Consider the following 17,305-nt stretch of genomic DNA (forward strand, 5'->3'; position numbering starts at 1 on the left):
CGGTTAGGTATGCAAAAAAGAATTTCCCCGATAACTTGTCAATGCAAAATACAGCTCATGCTTTTTTTTCAATTCGGCGAGAAATTACGCCTGCAGCGAATTCGATGTGTTTAATACCGTGAAAAGCGTCGTTAGACCAAATACGGAATATATCTCGATCACGCGATCATCGTACCTTCGTTCAATGTTTAGGCGCGATTTTTAATGCTCTGCCCCAGAAATCGCCGCCACGATTCTTATTAGATATAAGGCTTTATTGAACAATTTACAGTCATGGAAACATCGGTTTCTACAAACGCTATCAACGAGTCTAACGGAACTGCACATCTTTGCTTTGAACTTGACGGCGAGGGAGACGCAGACAGCTCAACGACACCTGGACACAACACCGATCTTCATTGTGACGATCGTGAGTATTGACCTGATTTACTTTGCACCATAGCCTCGAATGAAATTTCAAAAATTGTTTTTTTTTTTTTTTTTTTTATGCTATTCGTTTTAAAAGTCACTCAGAGGTGGCAGGAGGACAGAATCTACATGATCGTCATTGAGAAAAATTTTTCATACACTGAGTGAATTTTTAGTTCCGGTTACCGCTCAGTCCTTAACTATTCTCATTTTTTACCACAATCGAAAAATATTGTTCTAGGTAGAAAATGAAAATTAGTTTTCTAGCTGTTACCGGAAAGTCTAGAATCCGTTGCTATTCTTTCTCATTACGATCGCTGTTGCTATATTTTCTTGCAACTGTTGCGAAAATTTAATGCTTGTGTTGTTAATAATTTTTACCCTCGATTACCGGTCTCTGAGACCCTGAATTTTTGCATTATATTAATAACACTGTAAACATCGGTTCCGGTACCTCGGGTGAGGATACAAATTGGCCTCACGAATCGCGTGTCTCTGCAATGTCATGCTGCAGGTGACGAGCAAACTTTTCCACTCCAATCGCCCCGAAAGGGTCGTGAATAAACAAGGCCGAGCTAATCGAGCTGGTTCTCATTCGTGTTGGAATTGGCGTGATGTCGCATGTTACCATGCTGCAAAAAGCATTTATCCAAAAGTTCGTCGTCGGTGTGAAATTACTTAGAAAATTTATAATTATGCTCGTTCGTTGGATTCCCGTAAGGTAAGTGTACCATTCATCGACCCCGTCTGAATTATTAAACTCTTTTTGTTATGTCTGTTTGATCTTTCTAGTTCTAAAATAAATTTGCAGCGTCTAACCCTCTAGCAATTGGTTTCAGACATCGAGAAATTCACAATTTGTACCGTAGATTAATAATGGTGAAAAACAAAAGGGTCGATAATTTGGTCTAAACGTGACAATAACTGGTTGACTTATCTTATACGAGGTTTAAAAATTATTAGATTTAGATTAGACTAGAAAAACACTCGATTTTGAAAGAATAAAAATTCATCAAAGTCCTAAGTTCAATTCATTAACGCGTATACTTATATCATGGATGAATTATTAGACTCTGTTTTGCCACATAAAACTAACGATTTGTAACTGTATATAAGAATAAGTGTGACGGAGTTATTATCGAACTCGTAAACCTTCCGGCCTCACATTTGTGAAAATGTGAAATGATATCTTATCTATCAATCAGCTAATGGCTTGAAAACACCATTCGCGAAAAATTCGATTTGTGTTAGTTTTCCGGTTGAGTACTTTCAATCATTTATAGAATAAGACTTATTACGTCAAGACTTGAGTTCGATGAGTCTTTGAAACAAAAAAAAAAAAAAAAGAAAAGACGGCAAAACGTTTTGCATTTATCGCAAAAACACTTCAGAGAAAACAAGATTCACGAAAACCGTCAATTTTGTTTCTGCTTTGACTAAATTTTCTCACCGAGTCAAGTAGAACGATGATCTATACTTTGATCTCGACTCCGTGATCCATCCAATGATCGCATCATTGATTGAAAGGGACGGGGTTGAAGTTCCGAATTTGAAAAGTTCCAAAGCGCCTAATTCCGAATTATTTGGTGACGAAACTTAAAGTCAAGAAATCAAACTGTGGAGACACAACAAAGTTTTGAATGGCCGGAAACCCGACGGCTCAAAGTTCCGGAATGCAAGATTCTGAAAATTGAAGTTACAATAGAGCTAAGTTTTGAAAAGTAAAATAAAGTTGCCATAAAGTAAAATTCCGTAAATTAAAATTTAATCGCAAAGCGTAGTTCACTCAACGAGTGGGTGTAAAAAATCAAGAAAACCAAAAATCAAAATGACCAGGATTCCGAACGTAAAAATATCGAAAATCCAAAACGATGACAGATGAAATTGGTGAAATTTTAGCAAACCAGGAATTCACAGAACTGAAAATCGTCGATCATTCGGAAATTCGTTGCTAGAGATTTAAAAATTTTCTCACTTTCGCATTTTCGGAACTTTGACGTGTCGGAATTACGCTCTTTCAAAATTTCGCCCATTCGTAACTTTGCATTTTCGGAACTTTAAGCGTCGGGTTTCGGATCGTTCAAAATTTCGCTGTTCCGTCAAAGTTTGATTTCGTTACTTTGAGTTTCGCCGCCATAAAATTCGGAATTTCACGCTTTCGAAGCTTTTAAAAATCGGAATACGAACCCGGCCCCGATTGAAACGGCGGACAAATGTACAACTCGACAATCTGATTTCGATCCACGAATGCATATCTGGGTAGGTAATTGAAAGATATATACGTAGAATAAGCGAAGGCGAAGCCAAGAGTGTTAAAAGTGTTTGTTGTGCACCGATTTAAACGGGCTTTCAAAGTGTGTTGGCCAGTTCGTTCACTGATTGGTTACGCGAATAGAAACACAAGAAAAGACAAGCATCTCTCACTCAGTTTAACCGCCTGCCAGCCGCGAATAGGACACTGTCTGTTTTTTCGACAATATTTCGTTCAACTATTACGCAGCATATCGCGTTACCTGATCGATTTCCGATGGGGTTTAAATCCTCAGAGATCGTGATCGCCTGATAAACTTCTCGTCTTGTTTGGAATCTCCCTCCGGCAGTCAGTGCAACGTCTGTAATTTTGTGTGAACAAGTTCGCTGGGCGTCAATATCGCCCTGTTATTTTACTAAAAGTGATTTCACCCGCCGTTTTCCCGCCTAAATAAATATTCCTCTCGTTATACGCAAAACCCTGTTTTTCCAAATCGCATAATTAATCTAATAACACTCGCGCAGATTCGTTAAACATCGAAATATGTACGTATAAACGTTGATTATTATTACATGCATCCAGTTTGTATTTAATTGGAATTACCGATGCCCAAAACTTCAAGCCAGAAACAAAGTCTCGACATTTTTTTTTTTTGCAGTCATTGTGCCAATTATTATACGAAATCAATCTACTCGTTACTTTTTAAATTCATGGTGTAGATGATATCACTTTATTGACACAAGATATTTGGAATTTCAAGATTTTGTTTATCGGAATTTTCCTGCAAGACAAAGAGAGAGAAAAAAAAAAGAAAAAAAAGTGTATATAATTCAATATACGTACTAGTTGTTTTTGCAACACTAGTGCCTTATTTTTAGTGCACAGAATATATTTTTACATTAAATTCGTTCCTCGTTGTGGATGTGCAACGGTTCGTTGAGCACACTTTTTCAACTGTGTTTTATTATCATTGCCGCATTCTCGTTTAAATTCTCGTCTAAAGCCGCAGTTATTGCCAGAATTTTCTTCGGTCTAGACGAATCCATTGCAGATGGTTGAAACTTTGTTTTGTGGACAAGTGAAGAAGACGGACAATCAAGTGTACTTTGAAACATTGTGACCGAAGTATACTATAAATATAGAATTTTGCAACAGAACGGTGTTTGCGGTTAACAAAAAAAAAGAAAAAAGAAAAACATTAAAATCAGCCGAATCGTGCAACCAAAGGCCGAACGAGCCATCGAACCGAAAAGTTAGAGACAATTAACTAAATTGGGCCACATGTCGAGCAGAGGCGTCGTCTCAGAGGACAGCGAAGCTTTTCGTTTAGGCCATGGGGTCCATAAGAACTTCTTCATCGACGGGGACGAAGGTATTGCGCTTTCTGATAAACAACACTGAGAAGAATTTCATTTGTTGTAGTAATTAGAAAAATTCAGTAAAACAGTTATCGTTAAGAAAACTGTTCGAATATTGTTGGAATTACGAAAAACAAGGTACGCGTAAAAATTTTGCGCTATTCTCGATCCTTTTTTGGTTGCTGCAACGCAAGATCAGTTTCTGAGGTTTGCTCTACTTTTTTAGTCAAACAAGGCTTTAACGTCAATTCATTCTCGCACGAGCATTAAATTTTCCCAACAGATGCGAGAAAATATAGCAACAGCGATCGTAATGAGAAAGAATAGTAACGGATTCTAGACTTTGTGGCAACAACTATAAAACTAGTTTTCATTTTCTAAATGTAAGGTAAAAAATGTAAATAGTTAAAGGACTGAGCGGTAACCGGTACTAAAAAATTTCTCTCACTGTCAGTGTATCTTATAAAAATTGACTCGGCACAATAACGAGTGACTCAAAGGGTCAATCGTTTGTTGCAACAGAAAAGAAGTTGAACGTACCTTGGATGCGATAAAGCAATGAGTTTTTTTTTCGTTTTTTTTTTTGCCCTTTCGATAACACAACTTTTGTAACACAAGTACGAGGCACCTGAACCTCCGTTAAGATACTGTCAGAGCAAAGTCGTTGCTTCTCCAGTCGCGGCTCTTAACCAGCACTTAATGAAAGTGACATTGGTACTCGTTTACGGTTACGAGTCACGATAATGGCGATAAACGATTGCGTAACTTGACTCGTTGAAGAGAGCTGAGAGACAAAGTGTACCGGACATTTAGTTTGAGTACATCCATTATTACGTGTACTATCGCAAGTATATTACAGCTGCGAAGAATCTACCGTTGTTTCGTATGACATCCGAGGACAGTTTTTGATACCTTATCGTGATCGGCTTAAGCCTGTAATGCTACAATAGAAACAGCGCGCAGCAGAGACCTCAGACTTTGCCGGGCTCTTCGCTGAGAGCAACTCGCTGTGAAATCGGTTCGAAATTATCGTTCTCGCTTGGGTTTAAAGTGCCAATCCGCGATTCAAGATCAATAATATTGAATATTGAATATTGACCAAATCTAGGATCGGAGGATCCTCAAGTCTGACTTTTGATTAATTGTGAGTGCAAGAAGAGAAATGAATTTAAACAGAACTGTCAAGTCGATGTCTCAGCAACGGAAAAGGGGAAAAGGTAAAGCGGTAGATTTCTGTTGGTATTAGTTATTAGGAATGATCTGAAACGATACTTGGACTAATTCAAGCGATTACGATGATGGACGTGTACTTATAACCAAGATGTATAAATAAATATATCATATCTCTGAACTACAACGAGAGAAATTTTTAGTTCCGGTTACCGCTCAGTTATTAACTATTTTCATTTTTTACCGCAATCGAGAAATATAGTTCTAGGTAGAAAATGAAAATTAGTTTTCCAGCCGTTACCGGAAAGTCTTATCGTCCGTTACTATTCCTTCCTAAAAGTTTTAAAATCTGATTAGAATCTGCAAAAGATTTTGAAAATTATTCGTTTTATTCTTCCAAATCGTTACACTTTTTTGGTCGTTTTCTACACGCTTGAGATTAACCAATTTTTGAACTTCTTGGAATCTTGGCAATAATTCTCGCACCTTCAAAAAGTTCGTAATAAAGCAAATCGACGAATACAAAATTGGTTTTCACAATACCGAGAAAATTGCGAATTTGTAATCATCAGCATCGTTATTTCAATGTCACGTGACTTTACGGCATTAGATTTTTGTCGAAATTACCGATAAAGACTGCAACGATTATTGAAAACTTCGGTAAAATAACAGTTGGACTCGGGATCTTCAGAGAACCGATAAAAATCTTTTCTTCACTGAAATAAGCGAATAATATTATTGCGAAACAGTGAAAGCTCGCCGAATGTTTTCGAAATAACGCTGGCTTTGTGCGGAAATCTAAAGTTGATATTTAAATTCTGTTTTGACGATGTGCCAAAGTTGGTTATTGCTAACTGCAGGGAACAAGAGAATGGAGAGTAATAGCCTGGGCAATAAGTTGGCATAGAACCAGCTTTCAGATCGTCATCGCGAAACGTGCCAAACAAGTTAGCTGTCATGCGATCGATAACTTTGCAGGAATTTCGTATATACACGGGGTGTTCCATTTGAAGTTAAGGAAATATAACCGGATCAAAACTTCGTACAAGCTTGTTTTCAGCGAGTTTGAAGTTAGTAACGTGATCGTAATAATTCACGTTTCGGAGAAATCGGCGTTTCCCAAATTTAGGAATATCTGAAATGCAGTAAATTGTAAGAAGGCGAAAGAATTTCAAATTTTTTAAACTTGGCCGCTTCAAAGTCACTGTAAAATTATAAAATATTGACTCCCCCCCAATGTTTCCGTTTCCCTCACGTTACTAACTTCACTTCGGTATCTCAACAACGTACATTTTTTTTTTTTAATACAGAAATCGATTTTCATTTTATACAGTGAAAATTCTCGTCAATATTACATCTATCAAACACGTGTTCAGTGTAACTAGATACGAATGGCTACGACTGTCTCCATTCGACTATATTCTTATCCAGCCGACTTATCGCGAGCAGTAAAAGCGTACGTTGAGACTCAAATTACTCATTGGCTTGCCGTAAAAAGTTACTCGACGACTTATCTTCATTCTTTGTAATCAATTTGTCGCCATTTGGGGATACACGTACACCTTTATCTGTAATAACGTTATTACTTTTTCCTACGTACGCAATTCCGCGACTATTGTATTGGAATGTCGTTCCTTACTTTGATTGGAATTGATTACCTGCTTGATTCGTCCTGTTTGATCGTGTGAAAATATCTTTGAAAGTCGTTTTTTCATCGAATCGAACGAGCATATCACAGGTTTAATCATCAATTAAGAGTCGCAAGGCAAGATCAATTGTGGCGAGCCGAACATTTCACAAAACACAGTTTTCTTTTTTTTTTTTTTTTATTTTTCTCTTTTAACCGTCCGTACGCATCGACCGGAATATTTTCGGTTAATCATTTGGTACCAGCGCTCCAATAATTCATAAAATCGCCGCAAGAGGTCGGCAATTGTTTCTTCTTATCTCGCGGATAAAACACAGCTGTTGTCAAATTTTATCGAATTTTAACATTTCGAAACGTTTCGGAGATCTGACGCGATAAAAAAACTTCCACGCATCGTTACAACTTTTGAAATACGAAAGAAATTTCACATCCGTGTAAAATTTATTCACAACTTCTTACCCCATGTACATTATTATTCTGTCACATTCGTTTTCCAATTTCACGGTATTGCTGTAATTTTATTTTAATCGAAAACTGTTGTGTTCGAGACATTTTGAAATTGTAAATAAAAACCGTAACCGCACGGTTCGTGCATTCAAGGCTTGTTCGGAACGTGACCGATGAATGTTGCATAGCCTTCTTACAGCCAACCATCAATCTCGACCCCATCTTTCAACGGGTCTTATTTTTTTTTTTTACTACGAGCCTTGGCGAAGCTTCGAGTGCGTTGCTCCATTTACTAAAAAAATATTTGGATGCTTTCCAAGAGGCTGACAACGGGGAGAGAGACTAAAATCAACCGCGAACACGTCTATACCATGGGTCAAGTTTCCTCGATCAACCCTTTGCTTTCCGTTCACATCAATTTTTTTTGATACAGGCTTAGCACATCGTTTCAGTCCAATTTACCAAAATAAAATATCAAAGCACGAAAAAGATCGTGCAAGCTGTTGTATTTTGATTTTTGTGACATCAAGTCAATGTGGATTAGAATTTTTTATATGAAACCAGTACCGAGCAGCATCCAATTACTTTTTGTAATTAATTACATTCAATTTACAAATTACAATTCGGAAAAATGTGCTAAATACTTTGTTAATTTGTAATTGATTCGAAAAAAAGATATGTCAATCACACTTGTAATTTGTAATTGTTTTTTTTTTTTTAATTTCAATTACAAAATACAATTGTAATTTGTAATTAATATTTATTTTTTTTTTTTCTCCATTACAAATTACAATTGCAGTTTGCAATTCATTCTTTTTCAGTTACAAGATGCAATTGTAATTTGTAATTTGTAATCTGTAATCAATTAATTACAAATTCGCCCAGCACTGTATGAAACCACTTTTGTAGTTAAATACTACCCGATTATCGCATTATTTTATTACTTTCTATATTTTCGAACCAGACGGTGTCTTATGAATTTTCGATACACAGCCTACGGAAACATGGCGTCGGATCGGTGAATCAGCTGATCGTTTTAAGCGAATAAAAAAAAAATATCAAAGCAGCGAAAATATCGCGCAAGCCGTTGTACTTTAATTTTTGCGACATCAAGTCAACGTGGATGAAAAAATTTTGATACGAAACCACTCTTGTAGTTAAATACGACTCGGTTAGCGTGTTTTTATTTTTTTTATACTCCTCTAAGTGGAATTTTTCGGATATCGCGCAGTACAGAGATTTTCCCCCTCTCCACGAGTAATATCGCATCTTGGTTTCAACTTCTGACGTACATCCCAACTCTATATCCTTCTTGTGCACGCGGCTGATTCATGCTTGTGCGTTACAAGTTTACGCGACATTTAACACAAGGAAACACAGAGGCCGGGAAGCCACGTGATCGTCCCTTGCAGCTGCCGCCACTTACTTTCGACAGTCTTTCGATCTCTCTCGCGGTGATTGTACCTCCGTCGTCGATTCGTCTATAGATCGCTGTTATACCGTCGAGAGATGCTCGTATGCTAGTGTTTTGTGCGCGTATTTGGCTACCTGTCAGTTGACACGTTTCACTGCCGCTTAAATCTCGCCCACTGCAGTTTCGCGGACGATAAAATCATTCGGACCGAAATAACGCGAACGTTTGATTCTTTTTTATTACAGAGTTTTCTTTCGTCAAGGTGGGATTACAGTGCAAACTTTGAACAATTTCATTAGCCTACTAATTCCAACACGTATTTCATTCGTACCACGTCTAAATCAGAGTTCAATCATTTACCATTTATTGATGTGTAACAGAGAAACGATTTCGATTTCAGACTTTAAACAATTTTTTAAACTTTAAACAAAACTTTACACGCGCGTCATATTTTCTGTTAATTAGATTATAGATCAAGGTGTGAAACTAGATCATATTTAAAAATTATTAGAGCAACTCGCTGATGTTATAACCACGTTTTTAGACTTTGAACGGTTCTGTTAATCAGTTGACGTACGTATAGGTGTAAGCGTATAAATCAATCGTCAATCCGTTTTTATAATTATCTTGTACGTTTATCAACCTCAAGTGTCGAGGCAATGAGTTATTGATCACTGATTATCGATCGTCGATGCGAGCTATAAAGATACTTTAATTTTAATAACAAACGTATTTTTAGACACATCGACGCGTTCTACGATTCTGGATGATTATAATCCCAATTCTTATTTATTGGTTCGCGTAGCGTGTAAAATGATAAAGACAGATCTGATTCTAAAATTTATCCCGCAATATCTTGATTATTATTCGACACTCGTCGTTAGCTATAAATAAACTCTCTCTGATTTCAAGTCAAGTATCGAATCAAAATCGTGTGCAAATTAACAAATTTTATATAATTTTAGCAAATTTTTCGAATTTAAATCGAGACAATCTGATTAGCGTTGTTAATAATCGCATTGTTTTTTTTACCGTTGCAACAATTTTTATTGAACGAATGATCAAAAGATATTGGATTTTAAAATTTGGTGAAACGTTTCAGTGTATATTGTATATAGCTACTGGCTCCAGTGAAAAAATGCCAATTTCACACAAATCTTTATCAACATTTTCTGGGTCATCGACTATTCGTCGAAGTCATATCTCGAGTTGCGATACTTAGCAGTACGCACGGTATTATCATTAATTCTTGCTTTTTTTCCTACCACCTCGGAATTCGCAGTTGAAAATATCAAATTTTAAACATGCCAACTTTTTTTTTAGAACTTTCAACATCTCGTTCAGGTTCTGTTTACGAAAAACAAAAAAAAAAAAAAAGCACGCGCACTTCGATCTCTAGAAATATCAGTAAATAAATAACAACCCAAAATTTCGAGCTAGATTTTAAACAACAACAACTATTGAGCAATGTGCAAGAAAATCACTCGATGCGTATATATAATCTAATCGTAAATAAACCGTTTATTCGATTCACCGACTGTCTCATCAATCGAGGAATCTATTAGAAAATTAAGTTATTCACGTTCGAACGACTGTCCGCAGACTATATTAACAGCCCGACTCTCGGAGAGGGAAATTACTTTCGATATTGATCGGTGAGCACAGCTGAAGCGCAATTATCGGTTCATCGACGCCACTTGCGACCAAATACTAGACGAGCGTACGGTTTTTATTCAAGCAATCGACCTGCGCGAAATGAAGATAATTACAGAGCCCGAATTACAGGAAAAAAACATGTTTTTGTAATTGCTTTCTTTTTTTTTTTTTTTTTTTGTTTAATTATTAGGGATTGTTTTACCTTGTAGACAGCGAAATTTGATTAGAAACATTTATTCACTTGAGCTGTAACGTTAAGATCAATGGTCAATGATTGTAATTCTTGATTACTGAATATGTAATATTAACGCGGATATAGAATTCAGACATTCTTCGTCAATTCAACAAACGTATTTGTTCTCTGACCCAGATCTTCGATCTCGTTGCCATCGAAGAAAGAAGGACAATTTACGTCTTTGAAAGATGTCCAAGTAAACTGTTTATCGAAGTTTGAAAATATTTTCACTCTCTTTCGCATTGCGTGTACACGGTTCTAAAAAATTTTCATAAACTTGACATAAATACGGTTTTTGTCATCGAAGAGTAAAATTCTGTGTAAAAGTATTCGTCATGTTTGTTTGCTGATGAGAAATTGCTCATGGTTGATATGAAACACGACTGGTTGATGAAAAAAAAAAAATCGCCCACATAAAAACACGATTCATTTAACAATTCTTCGCAGAAATAATCAAATAATTCCACAAAGTCGGCGGCATTTATTTATTTATTTTTTATTGTTCGGTTTGATAGACCAATTTGTTGAATTGCGGAGGAATGCATTTGAAACGCGATTGATCTCGAATCATCGATAGTCGAGAAAATTTTGACTGATTTTAAAACATTCACAGTGAACGGTGTGACAAAGACTGGAAATAAAAAATGGTGCTTGGAAAGGAAATAAAGCTGCTCGGTAACATTGAACATTCCACGGTTACCGAATGGCTTGAAAAGACGGGGCAGGCTGACCGACGTGGTAACTGACACATGTTCCATTACACAGTGTTACACAATAATTTTTAACCCCAAGGCATTACGTCCAGTGATGTGTTTATGCTCGTTTATTCCCAGCTTATAGTAATTTAATGAAATGTTGTGTAGGTAATTGCAGTATCGTCGGGAAGTTTCCACTGGAAAATTTTATCACAGTGAAGAAACGAAGGACTATTTTTCATTCCAAGAGTTCATATGTTGTCGGTTACTGTTATTTTGGAAATATCCATTTCAATTGACTTGATATATACTAGGATGATTCTGATTTTTTTTTTGTTTCTTCCAAACAGGTTCAAAAGTTTCATTTAGGTATACAGAGACACCAGTTAAAATTTTAGATTTTAATATTAATATTTAGGGGCGGCTCATCGCACTTTTCGATTTTCCGTGAGAATAACATAGGAAAAATGTTGTTTGCTTCTTCTAGTTTTTATAACTAGCTAACGAAGCGTCGTACAAAAATCCCAAAGACACAGTTTTGTAGGAAATTGAATGCTCTACAAAAAAGGTCTCTTGTCAAAATTTCGTAAAACTAACCGTGCCAAAATTACAGCCTGTCAAAAGTTGAGTTACTTATAATTTGACCTTTTTTTTTGAATATTATAGCGTAACTACAGATCTTATAAAAAAGTGTACATGAGTTTTTTTTTTTTGTAAAGCATACACTCGACTTTAAATAGATGATAACTGATAATTTATTCTTGCAACAATGAAAAAAACTATCTTTTACCATTAAAAAAAAATAATAAAACGAGAAAAACAAATTTCGAAGCAGATTTCTGCTAAAAATTTTTTAAAAGTGTACAATTTTTTCATTGTTGCAAAAAACAATCATCAGTTATCATCTATTTAAAGTAAAATGTACGCTTCACAAAAAAACTCATGCACACTTTTTTTTATGAGACCGGTAGCTACGCTGTAATATTCAAAAAAGGTCAAATTATAGATAACTCAACTTTTTACAGGCTGTAACTTTGACACGGTTAGTTTTACGAAATTTTGACAAGAGACCTTTTTTGTAGAGCATTCAATTTCCTACAAAAATACGTATTTAGATTTTTTGTACGACGCTTCGTTAGCTAGTTATAAAAACTAGAATAAGCAAACAACATTTATCCTGTGTTATTCTTATGGAAAATCGAAAAGTGCGATGAGCCACCCCTAAATATTAATATTAAAATCTAAAATTTTAACTGGTGTCTTTGAATACCTAAATGAAACTTTTTAACCTGTTTTTTTTTTTTTAATCACCCTAATTTATATAAATTTTTTTTTTTTCGTTTCCTTTCAGGCAGCGAGAGTCCCGTATTCGGTTTAGAAGGAGGTGCGACAGGAGTTGGCGCAGGTGGCGGAAACTCTCTGAGAATAACGTCTCACGAACTTCCCAACGAGATATCAGCCCCTTATGAAGTTCCCCAATTCCCAATCGAACAGATTGAAAAGAAACTTCTCATCCAGCGACAGCTGACAGTAAAGTGAGTAATATTTGACCGATCGATTACGTGCCCACTTACCAGAGACGGCCAGTAAACTAAAAATATGTAATCGATCGATCGATCGATTGATCGAGTCAAAAAAGAAGAAAAAATAATACAATACGAGTCGTAACTCGATTGGATCGGTAAAAATTAATCGATTAATCGATAATTTCGTATTTTTTGCTTAAAACAAACCTCATGAAATCAAAATTCGTAAATTTTAGTACGTAGTCTGAATAGCGGAAAAGTTTTTTTTTTATAATTTATTGTTTAATTCGAAATATTATTTAATTTCAGGTAAAAATATTCATTTATCTTTCGCTAATTATATCGATGAGGTAGTTAGTAAGTAAGACAGTGATAATAATTGATATTGCGTTGCGTTGTTCGAAAAAGTAAAAAAGAAAAACCGATCGTGAGGAAATATAATCGATTTAATCGAGAATGGATTATTTTTGGTCATTCTTAGCCGATTCTGCAGTTGGTCAGGACTGATTCATTTGTTTACGAGATTCTGTTCTCTTACCGAAAACGAATCATCGTTTTAGAATTTAGGCGCTCATGTGCTGCCATGTCTCAAAGAAAACGTATCGATTTTTTTTTTTCACGGTCAAAGGTCAATAATTAAACCACTTATTATTTTGACATTTCGTCGCTACTGAGGGAGGGCCTTTCTCATAACAAAATTGCATATTTATTACTAATATACAATACAATTTAGGCCTGAGAGATGATTGAAAAAAATGAAGAAAAAAAAAATCCGCAATCGAACGACACAGTCTGAAAATTATTCAAGAAAAATTATACGTGAACAAGCAGCTCAAAGAAAGCAGTCGAGTAAAAAAAACAAAAAAAAAACTAAATTTATTTTGGGATTAAAACAAACATATTCATTTCTTTGGACAACTTGTTAGTCTTAGTCGTCGCAATACTAATGGTGGTGTAATTGTTGACCTTTGATATCGAAAAAAAAATTGATACATATTTGGAATGAGGTTAAGAAAGTTCTTTTATTTTCATGAAAATAAAAAAAAATAAAAAATCGAAGCTACCTTTATTCTAGCTGCGCACATGTCGATGGACTGAAAGTGAGTAAGTAACGAATATCTCTTGGCAGAGTGCAGAGTGACCTACATAAAGCCGCCTTAGAGTCTCTCTTTTTATACTTTGCGACCTTTTTTTTTTTTTTTTTCTTTCTTTCTTTCTTTCTGTCAAGCATTCATACACGCGTTATTTAAAGTCTGAGGAGCGGCACGGCCGCGTTTACATATTCATGGAAAGTTCAATATTGAATGACGCATCGCGTTCATTAAGGGGCACACCTAGTGTGACAGCCTGAACAAAAAGCGATTTTTGGAAATTAAGAAAAAAAAAAAAAACTACTGTATCAATTATTTTAAAATTTTAAGGGTATACTTATACATATTTCAAGAATACACGGTAAAATTTTTTAAGAAAAAAATTAAACATTTTTCGAGTTACACGCGATTTCCGACGGCGCTGAAAAAAAAAGGTCCCCCACTGCTGCAGTGATTCCGGCCTTCTCCGTGGATGAAACCTAAAGAAAAAAAATTCTTGTTAAACTAGAAGATATTGTCCGTACAATGACCTACCAGTTTTTTGATCTGATCAAAAATCGAATTTTGGCAGGCCAAAAACGACCAAAATTTTTGGTAAAATTCAACTTTTTTTTAAAAAAACGCCGCCATTTTGTCAATTTTTGATTTTTTTTTTCAACCGTAGGTCATTGTACGGGCAATATCTTCTAGTTTAACAAGAATTTTTTTTTTTTTTGGTTTCATCCACGGAGAAGGTCGGAATCACTGCAGCAGTGGAGGACCTTTTTTTTTCAGCGCCGTCGGAGATCGCGTGTAACTCGAAAAATGTTTAATTTTTTTCTTAAAAAATTTTACCGTGTATTCTTGAAATATGTATAAATATACCCTTAAAATTTTTAAATAATTGATACAGCAGTTTATTTTTTTTTTTTTTTTTAAATTCCCAAAAATCGCCTATTTTTTAGGCTGTCACACTTGGTGTGCCCCTTAAACGCTCCTTTCTCAAGACTCGTGAAACTAGCCTCCCGGCTATTTTTCCTTGGTGAATGTAAAAAAATTCGTGGTTAATAAAGAACTGCTAATTTTTTCCGGTACTATGACGTTATTCTAAAGCTTCGTATAAGCTGATGCTTTTCAAGTGTGAACAATGTTTTTATTTTTTACGAGCTTCATTAGTCATTCTTATCGTATTCTTTTCGGCGGAACCTTTTTTTTTATTTTTTTTTTTCGAGAACAATACTCGGCAATTTTTAGAATTCTTTTATCGGGTGAATTAGAAGCTCAAGCGTCACGTCGGTTTCATTCATTCAGAAAGCTTCACTGTCATCTTTGTATGGCAAAAAAGGGAGAATCATCGTTCAGCTTATCGTTAGGATGGAATTACTGACCATATTTGCGTTGCTTTTGATATCTTAGATCAGTGATTTCACAACAGTTTGATAAATGGAACGGCTATATTTGTCCGTCTTGATTATCATCGTGGAAAAAAAAAATTTGATGTGGATTTTACATCTCTTGTGGTCAATAATCCACATCAATTGTGTTAGATTTACCTAACCATAATGTTACTCTTGCTATGTTGATTTTTTTTTTTTGTAAATTTTGCCACAATTTCTGTATATTTAACTCCAAAAAAATCCAGTTTCACGGAATTAGGGTAATTTACTATGTCTTATTAATTATAATAATATGTTATACACTAAAATTCAGCCATCGCGATGTTGTGTAAACAAACATGGTTGCAATGTATGTATGCCTTTATATTTGTACACACAGATAAGCAACGTTCGCCGAAGTTGTTTATCCGGTAATTCTACTTGGCACCAGTTAACAAACAAATTTTCGCCACTGTTGCTGTATCATCATCACTCGAATATTCATTATCTGCATGTAAACAACTAAACAAGTCGTTCCCTTTATTCATTGTCGGATGCCTAAAATGCACATCACGTAGCTGATTTTGAACTTGGATTCCGACGTTTTCTCAACTTCGTCAAAAATTTTCTCTACGTGCAAATAATTATTAAACTACATAATTCAGTGGTCAAATTAAATACGATAGACGTAAGAATTAATATCGCATGACGGTGGAGGAAATTTACAATTACTAATATTTACTAATCATACGTAGTGTTTAATTATCAACAACTTTAGAGAGATTATAGTTATTTACGATCATTTAAAAGTTGCAAGTATATATGTATAAATATCAATCGAAGAAAAAAAAGAAAAAAGAAATGAAAAAGAATAACGACTTCGGTGATGCGATATTTATAATTTTGTAAATCCTCAGGCTTTATCGGTTATATATGAATGAATAAATTTAAAAAAGAAATTCCGCAAACGCCATTTTTTGTAAAGCTGAAAAAATTCGCACAGATTCTGTAATTTGAAATGTGATTTTCAAGCACCACGCTATAATGGGATCTCAATATTTAATATTTACTTCGCATAGTTTTAGTTTTTCCATGTCGGAATTGTTTTTGCTTTTTTTATTTTTTTACATACCTCGATCTAAATAGATTACAAAATCACATTACTTTCATGATTCTGTTGTCCGTGTTAAGGTCGGGGAATACAAAGAAAAAATTCCAATTCCAACATTGAAAAACTAAAAGCTTACCAACAAAAATAATATAAATATTGAGATCCTATCGTGCGATGCTTGAAAATCACATTTCAAATTATAGAATCTGTGTGAATTTTTTCAGCTTTACAAAAAATGGAGTTTGCGGTATTTGTTTTTAAAATTTTTTTTTTCAAATTTCACATTAAACAAATGATGAAAATCGAAAAGTATGAGGTACGTGGGCTGCTAATTTGACATGGAATGCCCGGTATACTTCTGTACGAATCGCAAGCTCCGTGAAAAAAAATGATCGACTAAAGACGCAGCAGAGCAAAAGAGAAACGTTAATGTATAAATAAACGTACCTATATGACGTATCACGATACGATTATACATCACATATCACTGCACGGTGCAGTTTGTAGTTCCTCGGCAAGTCGTGTTGATCAATAACTCAACGCAACGTAACTAACCGACCTTAGCGTTGTTTCATCACGAACTTGCCTAATTCGATAAATGTTAATTAGATATAGGCTGGAACAAGGCCGTTTCCCACAAGCCCACAACTCGCGAAGCCTCGTTTTTTCTGCATGCAGTCCTCGGACGATATTATTCCCATTAATGTAACGCATTTTATGAAAGTCAGTGACGATTGAAAAAAGGGCTCCAAGTGCGATTTTATACAACCATGCAGTGAAGGAAAAACAGTTTTTCTCCATTTTTGGCCGCAGCCACTCACAGCCTTTCTCAATTTTCCTCTTCAATTATCACTGATGAAAATAAAATGCGCTTGACATTTCTTCTTGGATAGATTCTCACTTGATCTTGTATAGTTGACTCGAAGGCGATCGGTTTGCC

General features: G+C 35.2%; 2 protein-coding genes across 9 annotated transcripts in view; one reads left to right on the forward strand and one right to left on the reverse strand.

Annotated features, from left to right (window-relative positions):
- LOC107221053 (UDP-glycosyltransferase UGT5) overlaps positions 1–16,908 on the reverse strand; it is a 32,956-nt gene extending 16,048 nt beyond the window's left edge. Inside the window, exon 1 of one of the 2 annotated variants that reach the window (XM_015659914.2) lies at positions 16,813–16,908. The gene's annotated coding sequence lies outside the window, so the exon portion shown is untranslated. Of the gene's footprint in view, positions 1–4,557; positions 4,689–16,812 lie in introns of those variants that run through there. The other variant, XM_015659913.2, reaches the window with a different exon arrangement.
- LOC107221051 (AMP deaminase 2) overlaps positions 1–17,305 on the forward strand; it is a 32,565-nt gene that overhangs the window by 1,454 nt on the left and 13,806 nt on the right. For 3 of the 7 annotated variants that reach the window (XM_046745533.1, XM_046745538.1, XM_046745534.1), the window contains exons 2-3: positions 272–409; positions 12,634–12,817. In XM_046745533.1, the coding sequence (XP_046601489.1) occupies positions 274–409; positions 12,634–12,817 (320 nt within the window). In that variant the 5' untranslated portion in view covers positions 272–273. Of the gene's footprint in view, positions 1–271; positions 410–2,841; positions 3,205–3,814; positions 4,032–4,911; positions 5,235–8,708; positions 8,959–11,101; positions 11,326–12,633; positions 12,818–17,305 lie in introns of those variants that run through there. The other 4 variants (XM_046745537.1, XM_046745535.1, XM_046745540.1 and 1 more) reach the window with 4 other exon arrangements.

Source organism: Neodiprion lecontei, chromosome 7, assembly GCF_021901455.1.
Source record: "Neodiprion lecontei isolate iyNeoLeco1 chromosome 7, iyNeoLeco1.1, whole genome shotgun sequence".
Taxonomy (NCBI): domain Eukaryota; kingdom Metazoa; phylum Arthropoda; class Insecta; order Hymenoptera; family Diprionidae; genus Neodiprion; species Neodiprion lecontei.